The sequence below is a fragment of the Python bivittatus genome, unplaced genomic scaffold, assembly GCF_059951505.1.
Source record: "Python bivittatus isolate LINGU-HERP-01145 unplaced genomic scaffold, Pbiv_v1 ctg000810_np1212, whole genome shotgun sequence".
Taxonomy (NCBI): Eukaryota; Metazoa; Chordata; class Lepidosauria; order Squamata; family Pythonidae; genus Python; species Python bivittatus.
This window is the reverse complement of record NW_028277111.1, coordinates 2216622-2228440: the sequence shown is the minus strand read 5'-3', so window position 1 is coordinate 2228440 and position 11819 is coordinate 2216622. Positions and strand designations below refer to the sequence as shown.

General features: G+C 44.4%; 1 protein-coding gene across 1 annotated transcript; it reads left to right on the top strand.

The window, feature by feature from the left end:
• The first annotated feature begins 40 nt into the window (after positions 1 to 40).
• Positions 41 to 11819, top strand: LOC103060743 (uncharacterized). The gene is made up of 6 exons (XM_025175770.2): positions 41 to 450; positions 3815 to 4316; positions 4485 to 4551; positions 5855 to 5937; positions 6306 to 6432; positions 8081 to 11819. Exons 2-6 carry the CDS (start codon positions 3870 to 3872, stop codon positions 9088 to 9090), a joined length of 1734 nt encoding a protein of 577 aa, XP_025031538.1. The 5' UTR covers positions 41 to 450; positions 3815 to 3869; the 3' UTR covers positions 9091 to 11819.

Sequence of the window (11819 nt, the reverse complement as noted above, 5' to 3'; positions counted from 1 at the left end):
CTTAAAGTCGCTGAGATTGAGAAACACAAATTTACTAAACCGGGTGTTCATTTTAGCACAGAATAATAATTTTTATCCCAAAAATCAGGCAGATGGCCAAGCCATAAAGGAGAGGTAGTTATCCAGACATCAGCTATTCCCCCACCAAACCGTGGGAGGAAGCTTTGCTTAAGCATGCATAGGGTACAGCGCATCGCACCCTAGAGCTTGTCCTCTTCGGCCCCGGAGGGGTTAAGGGAACCACAGAGAAGGGATTCCTAGAGAGGAAGGAAATGGGGAGGAAGTGGAGGACTGGCTCTTCCTGAGCGAAGGCCCGCCCCGCTCCTTGCAGAAATGCAGGCGGCGCGAGGGGTGGCTCGAGGCCGGCGCTGCTCCGCGCGGGTCGCCCGCTTTGCCTTCGGACTCCGGCAGGGAGGCGCGGCCTCTGAGCGTCTCTCCCAAGAGCATCCGGTAGGGCCCTGCAGGCCGGGGCAGCCGAGCCCATCCTGGCCCCTGGAGGGGGGAGCGGGGAGTGGGAAGCGGTGCCTTCTGGGTCGCCCTGCAGCAGCACCCTTGCCCGAGGTAGGGTGGGTGGGCCCGCCCTGGCCAAGAGGGGAGGATTTTATGGTCTTTAGGACAGTCAGAAAAACTCCTGCTGTCCTGTGTACATTTTGAGGAAAAGGTCAATCTTGTCCAAGTTGAGCTCTGTCCTTGGTGACTTCACTGGATGACGTGCCATCGAGTTGGCGTGGACTCTTAGCGACGGCATAGATTTCCTCCATAATGATCTGTCCCTAACTTGATCCTTCAGGTCTTCCAAGGGTGCCCCTGTAGCTGAGCCCACCCCCCTTGCTGCTGGTCGTCCTCTTTTCCTCTTGCCTTCCACCACTCCCAGCCTCAGAGCCTCCTCCGGGCAGCTGGTCTTAGCATCTTGGGTCCAGAGTAGGATCATCTGAGCTTGGTCGTTTGTGGGAAGACTCTCTGGGGTCTTCTACAACAGTGTTCCTCAACCTCGGCAGCTTGAAGATGTATGGACTTCAACTCCCAGAATTCCCCAGCCAGCTATTTCCTGGGGAATTCTGGGAGTTGGTCCACACATCTTAAAGTTGCTGAGGTTGAGGAATATTGATTTTGGTGTTTAAAAAGGGCAACTCATCCTTAGACGTTTAATTTATTATTCCTGTAGCATCTCCCTAGGTAATAGGGAGAAACGCTGGTAGGATTTCCTTATTTTTTAATATTTTTGTTTTCTCATTTACAATCATGAGAGCCAGTTTGGTGTAGCGGTTAAAACACCAGGCTAGAAATCAGGAGACGGTGAGTCCTAGTCCCTCCTTAGGCATAAAGCCAGCTGGGTGACCTTGGGCCAGTTGCTCTCTCTCTCCTGGGAAGGAGAAGGCAAGGATGAATGGCTTCCGAAAATGTTGCCAAGAAAACTGCAGGGACTTGTCCAGGCAGTCACTAGGAGTCAAGACAGACTCGAAGGCACCAAAAAAAAAAGTTTATATTTAAAAAAAAAAGATTTACATTTATATGCCTGTTTACATGAATATACATGTTATATATTTCATTAGTAAAATTTAATCAAGATAAAAATAATGCTACAGTGAGAATAAATAATCTTGATAAATATTGATTACATGAAGTAAAAGAATAAATAACAAGAAAAAAATAATCCATATAGTATTAATATACAACTAGTTCAGTATTTTAACTATTACATCCAGACCATATAAAAACATGCTTCTCCATCTTCTCATTTCTACAATATAAACATATTTTACAAATTAACACAGAGCATCTCTTGAATCTACGCTTTGACATTTGGATTGTTGTTCTCCTTCCACCTACGTAGTATAATTCTTGTAGTTGAATCTCAGTAGAACCACAGTTCTTTATAAAATGTCAAATTCCATATTTCTGGAGTCTAACACAGCATCCCATTTACATCTTTAACTACTGTGTTCTTTCCCAGCGTTGTATGATCATATTAATGACTTGAAACCAAAAAGAAGCCATAAGGAATATGATGACAACATACGAGTCAGAGAGACCTCAAATTTCTTACGATGCCAACAGAAAAAAAAAATCAGTTTTAAGCACTGTTTGGGGAGTCAGGTTTTCTGATGAATTAACTTCAGACCTAGATCATAATGAACTTCAACCTTAGTTCAACACTTGGACCCACTAATTGTCCAAACACGGGAGATTCCAGTTCCTTGTTTCAAAAATTATATATTGCCAATATTACCCTTCTTCATTTATTTCTTATTAGATTTATATCCTGCCTTTTGAAACAGGAGCTTAAGGCAGAATACATAGGGCTCCCTCCTCATATTTTGTCCCCAGGACAACCACCCTGTGAGGTAAGTTGGTCAGACTGACCGTCCCAAGTCAGTTTCTGTGGCTAAGGAGGGAACCTAGAACCTGGCTTTTCCCAATCCTAGTCTAGCACCTTAACCACTGCACCACACATTTTTAATCTTCATAAAGAATTGGATTGTTGGCTCTATTTCAAGTACAATATCCTTTAAGCACCTAAGTATTTCAGGTGCCTCTGAAACTGCTAAAACATCCCGACCGCATTATTCTAAGGATACATGTTTTAATTGTACATACTGCCAAGCAAATGATTCAGGTAAGTTATATTCAAAACGCAACCTCTCAAAATCCTTACAAAAGCCATTACTAATCAGTTGGTTCAAAGCATTAATCCCTTGCTTGGCTCACAACTTCTACTGAAACATTTTCCCCCTCTGTGTTCACATTAGGATTACACCAGAACATCAATTAGCCGTGTGAATCCAGGTCAAAATAGAATTGCTTCCTTATTAATTGATTAATTTATTAATCAAATTTGTATAGCCGCCCATCTCACAGAAAAGCAACTCCAAGCGGCTTACAAGAATCCCATAAAAACACCACACACATAAACAATCAATATAAAAAGATAAAAATTGATATTAAAAGATAAATATGACTAAAAAAATATACAAACTCTAGGCAAGAGAGAATAAAGGTAGCTAACTCAGCAGTGGAGCCATCTAAGCATGTCTCCAGTTCCCTGGAAGCCCCAGGCCTGGTGACATAACCAGGTCTTGAGGGACTTCCAGAACATCAAGAGGGATGGAGCTAATCTAATAAGGGGGAAAGAAATAATTAATAGCCAAATTTATCGAGCAGCATTCAAAACCAGGGAAGTCTTTGACATGCCAAGATTTCAAAGGATTCTCACTGGGTTTGAAACGAACCTTGAGGGCATAATAAATGCAGAAACGTTCATTCTGCATGAATACAGATGCTATGATAAAAGTCAACAATAAAACTGAATATTGGGGTGATTAAAGCTATTGTCCTCACAAGGCAATTTCATTTTAAGTAAAGAGAATCAAAGACCCTGAACTGCCACAAAAAAAATCTCCTTTATCTATCCTTGCAAAATATCTAATAGGAATGAACTCTGGAATCCTGCTTAAGATAACATCAGTCTAGAAGCTGCATTCATTTTAATGACATATTACCCCCGAGACTCAAAAATAACTTAACTCACTGATTTATGTTGAAGAAAATCTGATCTAAGTATGTATCTAGACCAACATTTCTCAACCTTGGCAAGCCGGCTGGGGAATTCTGGGAGTTGAAGTCCACACATCTTAAACTTGCTGAGATTAAAAAAACACTGGCCTAAATTCATTCTACCTAATGGTCAGTCTGGTCTTTAGAAAATTTGTCCTTCACCATTCTGGCCTTTGTTGCCTCACCTTACAGCAGAAATAGTCCCCTGCTTTGGGAGCGTTCATAGAAATATAAATTGTGTGTCCTCTTGGCTCTGCAGGGCTTGGTCCGTGTGCTCAAGTCACTTTAAAAAAGCAGAAGGTGATTCTCTGGCCATGTTGGACGTTGCCCAGGAGCCGCGACCAAACCTACGACGGCACAACATAGGTGGCCCGGAAGCAAAACAAGCCATTCCTTGCAGCCAGGTGGGTCGCAGTACCCAATTCCGGGAAGCGACTGTTCAAAATGTCTTGGGAGTGCCTACGCTGAGTCTGAGCGCCCAGCCCCAGCCCTTCCGGCAGTTTTGCTATCACGAAGTGGAGGGTCCCCGAGAGGTTTGTAGTCGACTCCATGAGCTTTGTCGTCAGTGGTTGAAGCCAGAACGTCACACTAAAGCTGAAATCTTGGATCTGGTGGTGCTGGAGCAGCTCCTAACCATCCTGCCCCCGGAGATCGAGAGCTGGGTGAGACAGTGTGGGGCAGACAACAGTTCGCAGGCAGTGGCCCTGGCCGAAGGCTTTCTCCTGAGCCAAGCGGAGGACAGGAAGCAGGAAGATCAAAAGGTGAGGAAGATGCCTCCTGGCTGATTTGAGAGCAGAGCAAATCATCCTGGAAATCAGCCCTTCCCTAATTCCACCAGATTTTCTGGAAATCATCCCTGGAGGAGCTCCCTTCTCCAAACCTTGTCCCTTTCTAATCTCTGCCCTTGGGTGATTCTCTCTCTGGTGCAGAACCAGGTCGCTGAAGTGGCTCCACGATGGATCTTAGAAGAAGACCACAGAGATGGGACCTCACTGGGTAAGGAACATGAAGTCATTTTCCAACTCAGTCCCCCCTTCTTGATGATTGCTTCCAAAGGTACCCATTATATTGGGGAGTTGTTGGCCTCTGGGAAATACTTACTTTTAGGACTTTGTCTACCCAAACTAGCACATTCAAAGGAGCTTGAATGAGGAGAAAGGTTTTGGTGGCCTCTCTTCCCATTGAATTGAAATACTGAACATGAAAAACACACTGTGTGGATAGAAAATGCCAGTGCACACCCCCACACACCCTCCGCAAGCCTCGCTGTGCCCCCTTAACATCCCTGTGCACCCTTGCACATCCTCTCCAAGTCTCGCAACACCTCCCTTGCACCCTTGTGCACCCTTTCCAAGCCTTGCCATGCCTCCCCCACCACTCATGCACCCTCCCCAAGCCTTGCAGTGCCTCCCTCGCATCCTCGCGCACCTTTCTGAGCCTCGCCATGCCACCCTCATGCACCCTCCCGAGCCTTGCTGCACCTCCCTCTCACCCTCATGCACCCCCCCATGCACCCCCCACCCCCACCCAGCAGCAGCCACTTACCTCCCTGCTGGAGTGTTTGCAAGCCACCTGGGACTTGCAAATTCCTGTTGGCTTCCCCACTGACTTGGTTGTGGGAAGCCCAAGGAAGTTGCCTCACCTGATGTCAGGCCCAGCCCAAGAACAACAATGAAACAGTCCAGTTGAGTACAGTTCCTTTATTTGCTTACACCTTATAGACAGAATCTTGCCAAACTAAATCTATACTACAGCAACTAGTGGATATACACTAGTTGCGATTCTAGGGAGTGGCTATCCTGAATCTCTTACTCTTCTCATGCTCCCCCTGTGGACTGTGTTGTCTTTTGCCTCCTTTCCCCGTCTGGAATGCACCCCCTCCCTCCTGATAGCCTTGATCTCCCACATCACTCTCCTCGTAGATACGTTCCATCACATCTAATGACCGTGGGATTCAGTTAACGACAGCAGGGATTGTCCCTGCAGGGATTGCTCTCATTAAGTGATGCATTTGCACTTTACAACCACATCGCTTAGCGAATGAAATTCCAGTCCTAACTGCCATTGTAAGTCGAGGACTACCTGTACTTAGAACTCCCTCCTTCTCCCTCTGTGGGAATGAACAACACGAAACCTGGATTGCTTCTCTAACCACCAGAAAAAACTCCCTTTCTTCCTAAGCATGCAAACAAATACCTTATTAGAAGACATTTTGGCCATTTTGCCTGGAAATAGGGAGCGGGGGGGGAAGGTTTGTCCCTAACTAAAATAAATATCCCTTATATTTTTCCCCTTCCAGGAGCTGCACCAAGGCCACCTGGCTTATGTGCTAGTTTGTCTCTCGATGGTGCAGTGGAGGCCTATCCTTTGCCCCAGGACCGGGTACGTGAGAAGCAACTGGAGAGATGGCCGGGGATCACTGGAATGCTGCTTCTCTTGCCTATCCCCTATAACTCTCCCTCGGCTTCCATTCCAACGGGAAGACTACAGATGGGAAGTTGATGGGCTGGCTTCTTTTCTGCAGCCCTCCACAAGTTGGAGCTCTGCAGATGGGTTGGGGCTCCCCCCCCCGATTTGCCAATTTGGGCTGGCTGAGAATGATTGGTGTTGTAGTCGCAGCCTGTCTGCCAGGCACCAGGTTGCAGAAGGCAGCTTAGTTGATAATGCTCCCTGCAACTTAACTGAGACTTTGCTCCGTGGGAGAAGCTTGGTACAGGATCGGTGTGAGGGAAACATTTATTTCCTTTCAGGATCTGGTGACGCTGGAGAAGGTGGCGCTGGGCTTCACTGAGGAGGAGTGGGGGCTGCTGGATCCAGAGCAGAAAGCTTTGCATCAAGAAGTCATGGAGGAGATTAGGGGGATTGTGGTTTCTCTCGGTAAGGCCAACTTCGACGCTAGTTTCTCAAGATCGGCTTGTAAGAGTCACCACGTTATTTTAAACTGCCAGTAGTTCTCTGTTATTGGGTTCAGAACAGCCCATCCAGAAAAACTCCAGGTATATTGAAGCTTTTGATGATTGCAGTTGAATTTTCAGGGTTTTTTAAAATTCTCTACCCTTCAAGCAGGTCTTCAAGGCCGTACAAAAGCCCAGCCAGGTGGAGGCTAACGTAATCTCAGGAGGAAAGATGTTTCAGAGGGTGGGTGCCCCAGCAGAAAAGGCTGTCCTTCAGGGCCCAGCCAGCCAACACATCTTGGCCAACAGTACCCACAGATAACAGACAATTGTTGTTTTATTCATCTTATTATTGCATAGTACATATTGCTCTGTTTTATTATTGTAAATCACCATGAATTTCAAGATTTGGCAGGATGGAAACCCAAGAAATAAACAGTAGGGATCCTTGAGGATTTATTATTTGATATAACTTTATCTCCTGGGACTCTAGTGTAGAAATTAAACTATTTTATTTTGAATGGAGCAGAAGGCAGGGAGAAGCCAAACAAGCTAATGTATCAAGTCATGCCCTCAGCACCATCGATGATGCGTCTTTCCATATTTCTGCGGCAGCAATTTTGCAAATGTTGAAGCTCTTTGCATCCACGTTTAGTGGCCATCCATCAGCCTTCAGACTTTTGGACTCACCTGTCAGTGGAAATTCTCAGGTCCAGGGGTGGAGGCAATCCAGATTGAAACTGGAGTCAGTTAGCAGAAAAGGATTACATAGAGCGCTGGGAAAGCCGCCAATGTTAACTCCGTTTTTTCTTTCTTTTTTCCTGACTATCTAAGAGCTTGCTCTGATCTGAAAAGCCAGCTCTTGCAGTTCTGAGTGCTTATCAGTAATGTCTGGGAAGAAATTATAAAAAAATATCCATTTCTAAGCAAGCACGTAAGGAAAAGTGCAGGCATGTTTTCATGGGGTGCAGTAGGCCTGTATGTTGGTGGTTCCATCCGAGAATGTAGGCAAGTTCCCTGTCCCAGAGAAAGTCCTACAAGTAATATGTTCCAATACCATCTGAACTAGAAAAGTGACCAGATAATACATTTTGTGGGTGGGTGTGCTTTTGAGTCGGTCTTGTCACTCACTGACTACATGGACAGGTCCCTGCAGTTTTCTTGGCAACATTTTCGGAAGTGGTTTGTCTTTGTCTTCCCTTGCTGGGGCTGAGTGAGAGACTGGCCCCAGCTGGCTTTGAACTCACAGTCCCCTGGTTTCTCACATGGTGCCTTAACCACTACACCAAACTCACTCTCAGTAGCAGTTTAGGAAAGATAAAATCATATCTCCAGAAATTCCGGTTGGTGTGTTATCATATTTTAGTGGATGAATAGAATCTTGTCAGCACCGATATATTTTTTCAGAGGTTTGTAACCTTTCCACCAGCAGATCCCTCCAAAATTGGATTTTTTAAAGATTGGCCAGCAAGGTTCATTGTTGGGAGCCAAGCCTAAACTGCACAGCCTTGACTATTCGCTTTAAAAAAATCTCTCATACATGCCAAGATCTGTCTCATCTCTGGCTTTTGGTCGTTCTCAGTTGTGAACATTCTTTGATTTTTACCTGTTCTCTGAATTCTTTTTTTCAGAGGCTGAGAGACAGCAGAGTGAGTCTGAAGGAGGGCCAAGCGATCTGTTTTTGGAAGGAGTCGAAAGTGAAGTAGAGGAAAAGAAGATAACAAATACAGAATCGAACAGTGAGGTCTGTGAAACCTTAACTCAAGAACAAATAGAGAAAGAAATGGAAAAAAACGAGTGTCTGGTGTGTGGGGAGATCTACAGCTGTAAATCCACCTTTTATCTCCATATGGGAACTCATGCAGAAGAAAAACCTTTCCCGTGTCAAGTGTGCGGAAAGAGCTTCAAGAGGAGAGATATCCTGATTTCCCATCACCGAACTCACACAGGTGAGAAGCCCTACGAATGTTTCAAATGTGGAAAGTGCTTCAGCGATATTAAATACCTCAGCTCCCATAAAAAGATTCACACAGGAGAGAAGCCCTACAAATGCAAGGAGTGTGGGAAGGGCTTTAGTCAGAGCGCGAGCCTCACTTCCCATCTCCGGATCCACACGGGGGAGAAGCCGTATAAATGCCCGACGTGCGGGAAGGCGTTCGCTCAGCAGTCAAATCTCAACTCGCACCAGATAAGCCACACCGGAGAGAAACCCTACGAATGCTTGGAGTGCGGAAAGAGGTTCAGCCACGGCGCAAGCCTCACGCATCATCAACAGCTCCATACAGGGGAGAAACCGTACATATGCTTGGAGTGTGGAAAGAGCTTCAGCAGTAGCAAAAATCTCATTTCTCATCAAAGAATCCACACCGGGGAGAAACCATATACGTGCTTGGAGTGCGGCAAGAGCTTCAGCCAGAAGGTGTACCTCATCACTCATGAAAGAATCCACACAGGAGAGAAACCCTATAAATGCCTAGAATGTGGGAAAAGCTTCACCAGTGGCAAATACCTGATTTCCCACCAGAAGGTCCACACCGGGGAGAAACCGTACACGTGCTTGGAATGTGGAAAGAGTTTCCGCAGGAAGATGCAACTTGCGACTCATCAGAGGACACACCTGGGAGAAACCCCAAAGTGGTAAATACTCCTTGGGAGGAGAGGTGAAATGGATAAGTATCAGCCCTTCGAGGTAGTCCAGACAAGAAACCGAAACTACAAGTACTTACACTACCTTTATTGTAAGGTTACAGTAACAGAATCTTGCAAGTCTGAAAGCCCTTCTCCCCTTCCCTGCCTTTACTTTCCAGGGAACTAGAGAGGGTCCCTTCTGAGACACTTCCCACACCCCCATTCCTTCTGTGGGCTGAGATATCTCTTGTCTGACCATTGCCTAGGCTGCTGCTGCTGCTCCTCCTCCTCCTCCTCCTGTCTCCCAACGTTATTCTGACACACCATTACAATAAGAGCTGGGCTAACAAAGGATGAGATTGTGGTGCAGAGATTTCGGACGGCCACTAGAGGGACCCAAAGAGTTACTTTGTTCTGGGTCTCTTTCCTGCCATCTAGTGGTCATCTAGATCTTTGCAGCCCAAATCAGATACGTAGCCCTGAGTTAAACGAGAATGACCCTGACCTTAAACCTCTTGCCACAACAGGATAAACACAGTCAGAAGGGAAGAGCTCCATTGAAATGCGGAATACCCTAGATCAGTGTTGTCCAAACTTGGCCACTTTAAGGCTGGCTGGGGAATTCTGGAAGTTGAAGTCCACTCATCTTAAAGTGGCCAAGTTTGGGCAACACTGCCCTAGATGGAAGGCATTTCTTCGTTCCCCCCCCCCCAACACACACACACCACAACTGTTAGGCTTTAACGACTCTCTTGAATAAACATGGGCAGATGGTTTCTTAAAGATCTTTTAATTCTGGTGAACCCTTCCTGGGGAGATGTCTAAAGACTTTTGGAAACTGCAGTTAATCCAGAGTGGCTTTGTAGGGGGTTCCAGCGATTAACAGATTGTTTCTTTGCACCAACCAGGGTGTGCAAAGGGGATAATGTAAAGCCTTAGCGGTTTCTTAGGACTTTTCCTCAGATCTGCCTGGATTCCAGTGGAGAAACCTGGTTTTATCCCAGCTGGACTGGAGGCCCAGCGGGAGAAAAAGACGTCTCAGGTCCACCCGTGGTAGGCCTGCAGTTGAACAGGGCCAAATGAAAGGTCTTCAGCACACAATCTGTGGAACTCCCTGCTCCAGGAAGCTCCGTTGACACCTTTGCTGATGCTCTTTCACCATATGTGACTAGCTTTATTTATTACAGGATTTGTTCCATGCGGAACGTAGATTTTATATGAAGTTTTATTTTGTGTTCTGTCTGTGTTTGCTATATAACACTAGTCCTTTGTAATTTTTGAAATGTTTCTTGTATTAGTTTTAATTGTTGCTGGTTACCCTAAATAGTAAGTGAACACTAGAAAAATCAGGGTGTATAATAATAATAATAATAATAATAATAATAATAATAATAATAATGATTCCAAAAAAGCCTGCTTTTCTGTATCAACAGCAAAATTAATTAGGATAGGTAAGTATATTAAGGGAGTACCAGTTGACAAAGGAGAACATAAAGTTGTTTTGATTATAGGTCCAGATTTAGACCAGTACAGCAGTGGATCTAAATCAGTGTTTCTCAACCTTGGCATCTTGAAGATGCGTGGACTTCAACTCCCAGAATTCCATGCTGGCTGGGGAATTCTGGGAGTTGAAGTCCAGGCATCTTCAAGTTGCCAAGGTTGAGAACACTGATCTAAAGGATAACTTTTGCAGATATTAAAGCGATGACACAGATATATACAAGAAGTTGTGGGATTTGCAGTATGTCCTTATTTGAGATACTAAGGAATCCTCTTGAGCAAATTATTAAAGGAGCTGTGAGATAGAAATTGCTGTCATTAATGTTCAATATTAATTGTGGCCACACTTTAATCTCTCTTAGGTTGTAGAGCTTCTATCAAGATAATGGTAGTAGTGACATTCTTATTTCAGATGAAACCTATTTCTTTATTTTGGGTGTATTTGTAAGTAAATGACAAAAGCCTTTTAACCAGTTCATTCATTCAACATTGTTATCAGAGACTTTCTTTTAGATGAGGAATCACCAAATTAATTCCTATGATTAAGGAAGATGGATATATCCCATGTATTTTATAAGATGCTAATGACAGATGCATTGTATTCATGCAATTTAAATAATATCAGATCTTCCTTAATTCTACCCTTCTCCTCTCTTTTTTTCCCAAAATCCTATTTTCTCATTGGCACTCCTATTTTAAGCACGTAGTTCCATCCGCCTCCTTTATTCATCTGATTTTAATCCATCTCTTGTTTTTCAAAACTTCATATGCAAAATTTTGCAAATTTTGAGGCCTCCTCTCCTACTATTAAAAAAGGCAAATTTCATGACAGTATCATTGGGCTTTAGATGTTTCTCAGGGGTCCATTTCAAAGTTAAAAATATATATCTGAGATACTAAAATTACGAACAGTGATTTAAAAAATCCTAAATTGCAGTCAGCATGGCCATCTTCTTTTGCCATCAACTAAAACAAAAGAACGTAACCTGAAAAATCTACAGAGATGTCATTAAAACAGGTCTCAGGTTGTTATATGAAATAAGTGATTGAGCAATTCTCCTGGATGATCCCTTCCTATTTTCTGAGATTCCATAAAGCTTTAATGAGCAAAAAATTAATTAGGCTTTTGTTGGTAGAAGCAAGAATATGCAGCTGGGTAGGAATACATAGACCATTAATCTAATGCAGTGTTTCTCAACCTTGGCCGCTTGAAGATGGGTGGACTTCAACTCCCAGAATTCC